This window comes from Xyrauchen texanus, chromosome 11 (genome assembly GCF_025860055.1).
Source record: "Xyrauchen texanus isolate HMW12.3.18 chromosome 11, RBS_HiC_50CHRs, whole genome shotgun sequence".
Classification (NCBI taxonomy): Eukaryota; Metazoa; Chordata; class Actinopteri; order Cypriniformes; family Catostomidae; genus Xyrauchen; species Xyrauchen texanus.
In genome coordinates, this window is record NC_068286.1 from 44,150,496 (window position 1) to 44,163,094 (window position 12,599).

A 12,599-nucleotide genomic window follows, 5' to 3' on the forward strand; every position below is an offset into this window, starting at 1 on the left:
TGACCTTGTGGGGACATTTTGTCGGTCCCCATGAGGAAAACAGCTTATAAATCATACTAAATGATGTTTTTTGAAAATGTAAAAATGCAGAAAGTTTTCTGTGAGGTTTAGGTTTAGGGGTAGGGTTAGGTTTAGGGGATAGAATATAAAGTTTGTACAGTATAAAAACCATTATGTCTATGGAAAGTCCCCATAAAACATGGAAACACTACAAGTGTGTGTGTGTGTGTGTGTGTGTGTGTGTGTGTGTGTGTGTGTGTGTGTGTGTGTGTGTGTGTGTGTGTGCGCGTGTGTGTGTGTGTGTGTGTGTGTGTGTGTGTGTGTGTGTGTGTGTGTGTGTGTGTGTGTGTGTGTTTGCGCTGCATGCTCCATTAAGGCATCAAATCCTTGGCAGGACAAGATAGGAGGACAGCAGTTCACCCATCCTTTCATTGCTCTCTTTTTCTCTCGTTCTCTCTCTCTCTCTCTCTCTCTCTCTCTCTCTCTGTAGGGCAGAAATAATGTACACTATTCGTTCTCTTTCCTATGTTCTTTTTTGGTTTCACACAGTCTCACAGGTCATTTTAATACTGTGTCTTCAAGGCCTGCATAAGTCAAGGAAATTAATTAAATCATAAACAATTCTATTGCGATATAAATTTATAAAATATAAATTTTTCCAGATTTCTAATTGTAGAACATGGCACTGACAACTAAGGTCATGGGTTTGATTCTCAGGAAATGTGGAAAAAACAGAAAGAAAGAAAGAAAGAAAGAAAGAAAGAAAGAAAGAAAGAAAGAAAGAAAGAGAAAGAAAGAAAGAAAGATATGTGGTTTACGTGACATGCCCATATTTCCCTGGGCCTGTTATTCTCTACAGAGGCATATTTAGTATTCTAGGACTCATATGGAGGAAGTTTACATTCTTAGCACTGCCTTCACATCCCATAATAATACCAGATCTATCACAGTTTTATATCAAAGCATTTCACTCAGTTACTGAGCTCAAATGTGGATTTATTTTGTATACATAATCCAGATTTGTATATTATACGTTTCTGCCATATGTAAACTTAAAACCTAGAGATGTATGTTTAGATTGGGTGGCAACTGTGTTTAGATGCAAAATAAGAGGCACAAACATGGGAAAACAGCACAATGACAGCAAGGGTGAGAGAGAGAAGAAGGTTCTTTTTGTGAGCAGGGATGAGGGGAAAAAAATATTCTGAATGACCAATGAGAAGGCTGTAATAGATTTCATGTGGTGTTTGTCACAAGACCCATTTGCATGCATGCCACACACACATACACACACGCACACACACGCACATATGTTGGTGCAGCTATCCTTCTGAGGACTCTCCACAGACATAATGATGTTTATACTGTACGAACTATAGATTCTATCCCCTAACTCTAAACCTAACCCTCACAAAAAACATTCTGCATTTTTACATTTTCAAAAAAACATAGTTTAGTATGTTTTTTAAGCGATTTGAATTATGGGGACACTAGAAATGTCTTCATAAACCACATTTATAGCATAATACCCTTGTAATTGCCAGTTTGTATCCAAAAAAAAGTCCTCGTAATCTACTTAATCCTGCACACACACACACAGGAAGGAGAGAGAGAGGAATGACAGTCATCAAAAAAAATTTAATTGCAAGAGGGCCCGACAGTTGGGCCCATGTCATATTCATTTCTGTGTGTGTGTTTAGGTGTGTATGAGTGTGTCTCCATATGGTGCTATTAGTCTTTTTGTGGAACTTTGATAGAAACTGACATATCAGCTGTCTTAAATAATTAGGCATGTGGCAAGTGCAGACCAATTACTGAATCTGACAGGCGGACAAACAGTCCAGTATTAACTGGCACAATGACTAGCGATACATGTGTATTTCCTTATTAATTCATGTGCTTATATGAGTTTATTTGTTTTTTTGTTGTGGTGAGATCAACATGATCTCATTAGGATTTGTAGGTATTTGTATTTTAAGTACGGATCTAGCATGCACATTTTTTCCATCTCAATGGAAACACTGAAACGTGTAATATCAACATATTGACAGCATCTGAAACATAAACAATATAAAGTATGAACAACTTTAGGGATGCTCAAATGTTTATGAATCGTTTTAGGTTTATAGAAAATTGATTAATGGGAGTCCTAGTTTGATTTGAATTTAATTATAATTATAATTGATTATAAATGACAGGATTTGATTTAGAAAATGCATTTGACATTATAATGGTTTCATTGTTTGATTTCTTAAGACTGTTCAAACCATTGTGGCTTCGGAAAAAGATTTTGGTTACACAATTTATCATTTCATTGACGTTGTTTCTCTTTTATACATGTTGGCCAATACAAAGCATGCTAATGACTTTAAGCAGTCCCATCTGAATTTCATTTATGAATAGATTTGCTTTCTCTGACAATGTTTATCAGTAAATAATGGGGAACCAGAGTCCCACTATGTCAGGGGTCGTGAAACTATGGCGAGCCACAAGTTGCTCTTTGTTAAAACTCAAGTGGCCTGCCAGGTGTCTCACCATTCACCAACACATTATCGTTCAAAACAATTTAGGGAGAATATTCCGACAGTAAGTGGGGGTGCGATTGCAAAGCTTGAAGTCAATGACGCTGCTTTGATTTCCTTTCTTCCGAATTTGTCGTTCAGCCTACTCCTGGTGAACAAGGTTTGAAATGAACAACCGCTAAATGCAGATTTTTAATGCAGAGTATTTTGCTGATGTACCAGCCACTGTGGAAGGCGACTTGTAAGACTTCTCGGAGTGATATATTACAAGAAATTAGAGACAAAGATGCGTGTTTGATGAAACGTGATTATATTTGGAAGAAAAGTGTGATATAGCACCCGTAAAATGCGATGAGGCTCAGTCATTTTCACAAGCTCATCTAACCACAACAGGTGTGTGACCTGTAAGACAAGAAATTCAAAATGAAGAAACACACTTTATTATATTTTTAAAAACAGGCAAAAGAAAAGATGTCAATGCTTGTGTTTGATTCGATGTTTGTTCAGAGGCGTGCAACAGGACCCTGTCTTGTGGAACAAGTGCATGTAAAAAGTTATCACTCCTTTTTCTCGGTTTCATTGAACTGAAAACGTTTCACAAGAATAATGTAGTCTATGAGAATGCTGCAAATGATCTCCGAACATCTCGTGAGGTGCTGTGAGTTTCGCTTTATTTCAACTGAGCAGTTCACTCTTACACATTGTGAATGCAACTCTGCAGGTTCAATTAAAGAAGTATTAAAGAAACAAAGATGAAAGTGATTAAATCATAAGTAATACAAGACATGTTCATCTTGAACCTAAATATGATTTCTGTTTTATTTTCTTTAAGCAGCATTTACTGTATTACCAAATCACAATGCAAACACATTCGATAAGAACACAGATTTGGCAGCATTTTTTGGGAAATCAAGGGAATTTATTAGGCATATATATTGTTATGATTATGATAATTATCTTTACATTTATAATTGTCTTTAGTTCTTAATTTGTAGGCTATTAGTCATTTTTACTTCACCTGTTGATGCATACTGATACTTGCATGATGGCAAATGGGGCCTTTGGAGAAGGTAAATGTTTGGATTTGGGGAGGTGGTTTTATATATATGATTTTTTAATCACTATGTTATTTTAATTGCTGTTTTCGTTTAGTTTAAAGTGCAGTTTGAATTTTGAAATGTCTTTCTAGTTTTTCGTGTGTCAATAAACTAATTAAATTTTTAAAGCAAAATCAATAAAGAAAAAATATTCACCGACATTGGGGGTTCACCATATAATCGCATATCGCAATATTTTAAATGCAATTATTATTAAAATATGTTTTACATGTCACCTAGCCCAAAAGGGAAGTTACATGTTCATTCCATGAACAATCGTAAAAATGAAGTCATTTTACGGAGACCCGCACAAACACGTGTGCTCAGTTCCATATTACCATGTTACCTATTAGGTTTTTCATATTTGTTTGTTTTTGAGTAGTCTATGGGCAATATAAAAATTTTATTTTATTGAAAAACTTTGTTTTTGAAAATAGTAAATTATTCGTTTGTGGTATGGCTCTTTCGAATAAATGCATCAACCAAAAATTCAAAAATTGCCTCCTTGGTGAAAAATGTTCCCAACACCTGATCTATGTGATTGTGTCTGATTATTGCGCTCAGTACAAATACATATAAACACGAGATGACCATGGGTTCGTTTTGTGTTGTATTTTGTTAGTGTTATGTTTGTTTTTAATGTTGATTTTCTTTCTCCTCAATGCTTTCACTACAATCAGGAGGTGGAGGTTTGTATGGTTGTGGTTTAGTTTTCATCTTCATTTCATTGGAACAGAGTGTTTTTAATTTCTTTATTTCTTCCAAGTTTACAGTATGTGCCCTTAATAACACCGTAGTTGCATGACAAAATAATAATGCTGTGTGCATTCAAAATATCTACTTGCAAAGTTGTTACAATGTTCATGGGTTTTTGTTATATGTGTAACTACTGCGCAAGTGCGTTGTTACATGCTTTGTGCAAGGCAATGTAAAAATGTGTACTTGCTTAGTGCCAGGATCAATTTATTTATGTCCTGTTATTAAGATTACAAGTAATACTAAACGTTCAGCATAAAAGTTCAGAAAAACAAATGCAGGCTGTTGATTAACTCAAGATTCTGTTAATTTATCAACTTCTGTCTTTTTCCTTAGGAACCAGGAACATGGAACCCAGGAAAGCCATTTGATCAAGGTAAGATGTTCAGCCAAACATGCACCATCATTGTGTTTTCTACGTGTTAAGTGTTGAGTGGAGGGTTCACCCAAACATACAAATATTTTCCTCACACGGATGTCGTTCCAAACCTGTATGACTTGAGACTGTGCTGAATAAAAATGTAAATGGTTCTCACACAAAACCATGAAAACCACTTCTAAATGCTTTAGAAGATTTGGAATATAAAGCATTATAAATATAAAGCATACTATTTTTGTGTGGTTTTTTTTTATTATTTTTTAGACTTGACATCTCCAGTCCAGTTAGTTTTTTTCATTACACAGAAGAAAGAATGGTCACTGTCCAAAATAATGCATTTGATGCATGTCTTGTGGCCTTTGCTTGCACATGTCCATTGAAGGCCATGCGACTGTCACTGTAGGGTGTCCAGGGCCATAGCAAGAAATTCTGGGCCCCCTGACTATATATTGTTCTGGGCCCATTACCTATTAAAATAATACAGTTTCGAATTTGTTTTGGGCCCCACTGGCTTTTGCACTGTGTGTGTCCGTAAGGTGTTATTATTCAGAAGGGTGCTTTTGTGGCCGCAACATGCTAAAAAAAAAGCCCCTTTGAAGCAGACTTCACAGTGGACAACTACCTGATATTGTAAACATCACAGAAGTGTGGACATGGATGGTGATGGCAAGGGATTAGTGTGGCATTTGCTACAGGGTCGTTCTGTGGATCCTTAAAGAGACTTATAGGATAGCCGATATATAAGGTTACAGGATCACATATTGGTGCTTATGTAACTGGTCCATCAGTTGCTAGTGCGCCTCATGAGGCCAAGGGAGTGAGATTTACATATACCGCACTGCTATCACATACCAGCTGGCTCCCGTTACACTCACCCCCCTAAACCTCACTCCCATCCAGGTCACGGCACCACTGTAACCGGTCCTGCTTGACCCGCTCTGAGCGGAATTCGAACCAGCGTCTTGGCATGAGTGGTGGGCACAATAACAAGAAGGCTAAATGCTACAGCATCTAGTGTCAGTCACTAGTGGGCCTCTTGAGGCCAGGGGAGTGAGGTTTACATATACCGCACTGCTATCACATACCAGCTGGCTCCCGTTACACTCATCCCCCTAAACCTCACTCCCATCCGGGTCACGGCACCACTGTAACCGGTCCTGCTTGACCCGCTCCGAGTGGAATTTCGAACGAGCGTCTTGGCATGGGAGGTGGGCACAATAACAAGAAGGCTAAAGGCTACAGCATCTAGTGTCAGCCACTAGTGTGCCTCTTGAGGCCAGGGGAGTGAGGTTTACACTTATAGGCAGAAAGAACTTAGCAGCCAGGAAATCTCAACATAACTCAATGCAACTGTAATGACTTCTAAATTCCTGAAGATTAGATGGTAAAAAGCATACTGTTTTATTAGTAGTACTGTAGAACTGGTAGAAGAATCTGCCCTAATGATTGCATGATGACATTTTTTGTTCCATTCATTTTATTGAGGTCATTTGTAATGGAGAGATCTCGAAATCTAGTCATTTGAGCTGTCTTGCGGGTTATTCGTGTTGAGTGAATTTTAATCAGACAGAAGTCAATTCCGTTGTTGTGCTAATTTACAGTCACATGCTGTGGCCTAATACCCGTATCAACACGCTATATCCGACATCCGTATATCCTGACAAAATGTGAATAGTGCTTCTTAAGACTCTCTCACATTGAGCTCTCATTATGCAATAAATCTTGTGAGATTATGCATATTTGAAAGTCATTCGAAATCCCTTCATTAGGAGAAAATCATTACAAGTTTGATATTTATGCAAATTATTATTGATATAGCATTGAGTGACTCAAAAAGAGCAAGCAGAGCTATTTGTTAACAGTACTGATCACACTTAAACAGGATGATGCACAAATCAATCACACATTTACTCATACATACATACATACACACACACACATATACACACACACAAACTCAGGGACAATGGACTCAAAGTGTGCTGAGGAGATTGGGATTGGATAAGCTGTAAAGCCTGTGCAGGATTTGACTAAGGCTCTTACCATGTGAGGTCAGAGAGCGTTCGAAGTGTGGCTGTGTATGAGTGTATGCTTTGACAAGGGTAAGATAAAGGAAGAGTATTTGTGAGTCTGTTTCTTCCACTGTATGTGTTTGTTAGCATCTAAGGACTATAAAAGGAGTTAATGACATTAGAATTGTTTTTCTTTCTCTCTCTCTCTTTTCCTTTTCGTCACAGAGCATTAGCTACTGCCTCATAATATTTCAGGCAATAACAGAAATGAAACACTTATGTATATACACACACACACAAACACACACACACACACACACACACACACACAGTGAAATGATGCAGATTATGCTATCTGCAGCTGTATACAGCATATTTCTATTTCATATGTATTTTGGGGGTAAGTGGTTTGTTCAAGGACGTTTGCCAGCTCAGGTTTATTTTGCAATTAAAGCAAATTAGAGAAATACAAAGAAAAAGATACAATAGCTAAGACACATTATATTACATTTCATGAAACAATTTCCCATTTTCTCAAAACTATAAACACAATTTCAAAACTACACACCAATTTCTACAAACCTTAAACTACAAACTACTATTGACTTTTAATGACACATAAACTATTGCACCGCTCACAACACTTCGGTGAGATCAATTCAACACACTGCTGCAAAAAACTCTATTAACCAGGGAGAATTGTACAGGTTAAGCTCTATAAGTTTTGTGGTTATAGTATATAATACTACTGTATATAAAATGAGAATAGGGCCCTATTTTGCAGTGAGAGTGCTAGCATTAAGCGCAGAGCTATGTCAAAAGTCAGAAGCGCAAAGTCAATGGGCATGGCCATGAAGTTTTGGTATTTTAGTGCAAGCATGTGTCATTCTCTCAAGCTCCAGCAATATAAACAAAAGACATTCATAAGAAGTTGGTTGTGTAAATGGACTGCATGCAATAAATTTGAAGAATTGAAAATTATGTTTTTTTTTGTGTGTGCAATAACTGTGTTTTTGATGAATACACATAGAAAATGTGATTCTCATCAGAATCTGGGCATATCCTCCATTAAATTACAGAGAATAAATATATTGTTAATCATTTTCTAACATACAAACCATAGTTAGAGTTAACAGTGATTGTCTCGGCACACAATTAATTTCTAACGGTCAATTTTGATTTAAAAAAAAAAATACATTTTACAAAAATGTAAAAACTAATAATAATTTTTCAAATTAAACCAAACATAGTTCAAAATTTAAATTGCACTTCAAACGAAATGAAAATATAATCAAAATAAAGAAGTGGACAAAAAAATCATATATAATGACCTTCCTAATTCCAGACATTTTACCCTCTTCAATTTCTTTCACCCGCCCATTTTGCAGCGGTTTACAAATTACTCTGTGATAACAGGTGGAAAATTACTAATGCAAATTAGATTTTAAATACAATTGTAAATATAAACATACTACTTATAATAATAATAATACAAATAATTAAAAAAAACAAAAACATGACCTAAGGATATTTTAACAGAAATCTCCTTAATATTTGTTTCATAAAGAGGCTACATCAGTGATACCACTTTCGACATGTCAATTTTTTAACACATGCTGCTAGAGTCTCCAAACTGCAAATGCAGGAAATGTAAGCGCAGTGTAGTTCTAGCGGGAAGACTAGCAGCTGTACATCATCACACCATTAGCTGGGTAATAATAGCAGTGTGATATTGTGAGCAGACTTATAAAGCAATGGCTTACATGTGATTGGCTAGGAATTACCCAGCTAATGATGTGATGATGTACAGCTGCTAGTCTTCCCGCTAGAACTACGCTGAGCTTCCATTTACTGTAGCTAACTGTTTTCTCGTCTGAAGCTTTACATAAATTATAGATGTATACGTAAAACGACTCCGATTTAGCTGGACTTTTTGCCCAGAATTGTTGTACCAAGCACAAGAAGAGTCAACCAATTCTATAAATGGAAAAAATAGAAATAATAGACAAATTTTCTCTAGTGGTCTCTGACATATAGTTTATTTGTGTGTATGCGTTTCAGCTCTGGACGCTGCCAAAGATCCATGCCTCAAGATAAACTGTGGCCTCCTTAAAGTGTGTGTGGCGGAGGATTACCAAACACCCACCTGTATCAGTCAGCGCAGTATGAGGTAAAATTCCCCCACTGTATCTGACTCACTCTTACTGGACTCCTGCCCATTACTCAAGCAGCAGAAAACCAGTGTACTATCATGTCCTAAAATATTGGCACCCTTAAAAGAATAGTTCATCTAAAAATTGAAATCATGTCATAGTTTACTCACCCTCATGTTGTTCCAAACTTGTATGACCTTCTTATCCTGAAACACGAAAGGGGATTTTTTTTTTATTTTCTATCATCAAAGCCAATCTTTTCAATACGATGGCAGTAAATAGTTCTATAGTAAATAGTAAACATTTTCACTGAAACATGACTTAAATTTCAGGTTGTTTCTCATTGCCTTCAGAGGACATGAAACATGAACACAGGGACTACTTTTATGTTAGTGTTTACTGTAAGGTTTAGGTATCCACTGCCATTGAAAAGATGGGCTGTGATATTCATTAAAGCATCTTTTGTATTTCCCATAGGAAAGAAAGCCATAAAGTGTATCTATCAAAGGTCTTCCAGTAGGACAATGTTCCTAAACATTTTACAAAGCACCCAGGAATAGTTGGACTATACCACTGATAGAATGGAAAGAGATCTGAAAACAGCACTTAGAAGAAGCAACTCTTCAAACCATAGAGATCTGGAGCAGTTAGGGGGGAAAAAAGAATGGACAAAAAATAATGTCAATAGTGGTTATTAAGGAAAGACTGTATTTTTTATTTTTTTCAACAAGAAATAAATACAGTATGTGGATTATTTTTTCTCCCCTTTTCTTCCCAATTTGGAATGCCCAATGTGCTCCAAGTCCTCGTGGTGGCGTAATGACTCTCAATCCGGGTGGTGGAGGATGAATTTCAGTTGCCTCCGCGTCTGAGACCATCAATCCGCGCATCTTAGCTTGTTGAGCGCATTACCGCTGAGATGTAGTGTGTGTGGAGGCCCACGCTATTCTCCGCGACATCCACGCACAACTCACCACATGCCCCATTGAGAGCGAGAACCACATTATAGCGACCACGTGGAGGTTACCCCCATGTGACTCTACCAAATCTAGCAACTGGGCCAATTTGGTTGCATAGGAGACCTGGCTGGACTCACTCAGCCCGCCCTGGATTCAAACTCGTGACTCCAGGGGTGGTAGTCAGCGTCAATTCTCACTGAGCTACCCAGGCCCCCAGTATGTGGATTTTTTTTTTTAAATGCATGGCTGCCAATATTTTTGACAGAATATTTAAGTTATCAGTTTTACTAGTTCTGGGCATCATGCAGGCACTGAGGGTGCTTCTGAACGTTTTGATGCAGCATTTTGTGTGTTTGCTGGTATTCAAGGAAATCTGCTTGCCAGTTATTAGTCTTACATATTCAGTTGAGCAGAGGTGTGAGATTATTTTGGTACAGGGGCCACATCAGCCTTTAAGTAGAACATGGAAGAGAGAAGATTAAAAGTTCTGCATATTTGTATTTTTTAAGCCCAGAAGTAGAAGTGCACTCATGCACTTAATGAATGATGCACAGTTTTCTGAAGTGTGTACTGACTGATGGGACCATTCTGTGATTGCTTGAAGTTTGGCTGCTAATTTTCTATCATGTGTTAGTAAAACTGAATGAAGGCTGAATGAAATCATTAATAGTTTATTTTACCATACTTCACTGCAGTGGTGATTTAGTATTCAATTTAACACTCTACATCAGGAGTCTGGTTTAATAGTAAAATAATAGATTCTGAAATTATAAATTCTAAAAGCTTATTTTAATGTTTGCCGCAAAGTGGATAAAGTTGTTTTATTCTGAAAACATTATCAACCTGTTTACACGCTCATGGGGCATGATGTGGGTCCCGTCAATGGTTTGTTTGGCATCCCATTGAGCACACAACTGGGGATGTTGCATCAATTATCTGGCAACCCTGAGCATATTAAACACTTGTGGATGCACGATAGGTCCCAAAAGATGATGAAATTAAAGATCTAATAAAAACATTCATGATAAATCAACCAGTAGTTTGCAGGTCTGCAATTGAGGTTATTTAAGCATCCCTGCAGAAACAGGCCTGTTTTTATGAATATTACATTTACATTTATGCATTTGGCAGACACTTTTATCCAAAGCAACTTACAGTGCACTTATTACAGGGACAATCCCCCCCAGAACAACCTGGAGTTAAGTGCTTTGCTCAAGGACGCAATGGTGGTGGCCGTGGGGTTAGAACCTCTGACCTTCTGATTAACAGCCCTGTGCTTTAACCACTACGCCACCACCACTCCATATGATGTTACATGGTACATTTGCTTGTGAATGTTTGATGTTAACTGACAAAAAGAAACCTTAATTAAAGCTGTAACAAAAGTTGTTTTATATACTTAAGTCAATTTATGATACTAACTAGGCAGCGTCTGGGAATTCTGGGAAGTTCTGTGTGTGTTTGCCTGTATGCGTGCGTGCTTAGGGGTGTAAAAAATAATCGAGGGTGATAACATTACACAAATGTTTTTTAAAGGAATACTTCACCCAAAATAATTCTCTCATCATTTACTCACCCTCATGCCATCCCAGATGTATATGACTTTCTTTCATCTACTGAACACAAATTCATATATTTAGAAGAATTTCTCAGCTCTGTAGGTCCATACAATGCAAGTCAATGGGTGCCAAAATGTTGAAGCTCCAAAAATCACATAAGTCAGCATAAAAGTAATCCACAAGACTCCAGTGGTTACATCAATATCTTTAGAAGTGATATAATAAGTGTGAGTGAGAAACAGATCACTTTTACATACTCCTTCTTGTGTTTTTGACGATTAACTTATGCATATGTCTCCTACTGGGAAGAGAGAAGAATTTAAAGCAAAAAATGACTTAAATATCGATCAGTTTCTAACCCACACCTATGATATCACTTCTGAAGATATTAATAAAAACACTGTAGTTGAATGGATTACTTTCATGCTGTGTTTATATGCTTTTTGAGCATCAAATTTTGGCACCCATTCACTTGCATTGTATGGACCTACAGAGTTTAAATATTTTTCTAAAAATCTTGATTTGAGTTCTGCATATGAAAGAAAGTCATACACATCTGGGATGCCATGATGATGAGTTAATGATGAGAGAATTTTCATTTTTGGGTGAACTATCCCTTCTATGACCCAATAAAAGACAGGCAACAGGGGATAAAAGACATGCAGCATTTTCTCCTCCCCTTTAAAATTTGATAATGGCTTCTATTTTATTCGCTATCTTAAATATGCATGATTATATGGTTAGTTGCATTCTGTTATTTGCATTTAGCTTTATTTTTTAGTTTTGTCCATGACCCTATCAGAGCAGACCTGGGACCCCATTTTGGGTTGCGGACCACCAGTTGAGAACAACTGTGTTAGATAATAGAAGGTGAAGGGACAAAATCAGGCTGCATTTCTGCAAGTCAGCACTGTTGGGCCTCTTAATTTTGTGTGCCTCTCAATCTCTCTGTGTGCAGTTTTAAAGATGTGAATTTGAACTCACCACTGCTGAAATGCAAGAGATGTCCAGTGGTGCATCCTTCACCTGTTTGTGGAACAGATGGACATACTTACTCCACCAAGGTAACACACTCTCTACCAGTTTGCAATGATTTTCACTGTGTGTGTGTGTGTGTGTGTGTGTGTGTGTGTGTGTGTGTGTGTGTGTGTGTGTGTGTGTG

At 37.2% G+C, this 12,599-nt stretch overlaps 1 protein-coding gene across 3 annotated transcripts in view; it reads left to right on the forward strand.

Annotated features, from left to right (window-relative positions):
- Positions 1–12,599, forward strand: part of LOC127651524 (testican-3-like) — a 45,942-nt gene that overhangs the window by 9,769 nt on the left and 23,574 nt on the right. For all 3 annotated transcript variants that reach the window (XM_052137401.1, XM_052137399.1, XM_052137400.1), the window contains 3 exons: positions 4,712–4,751; positions 8,828–8,936; positions 12,396–12,501. In XM_052137401.1, coding sequence (XP_051993361.1) covers positions 4,712–4,751; positions 8,828–8,936; positions 12,396–12,501 — 255 coding nt within the window. The remainder of the gene's footprint in view (positions 1–4,711; positions 4,752–8,827; positions 8,937–12,395; positions 12,502–12,599) is intronic.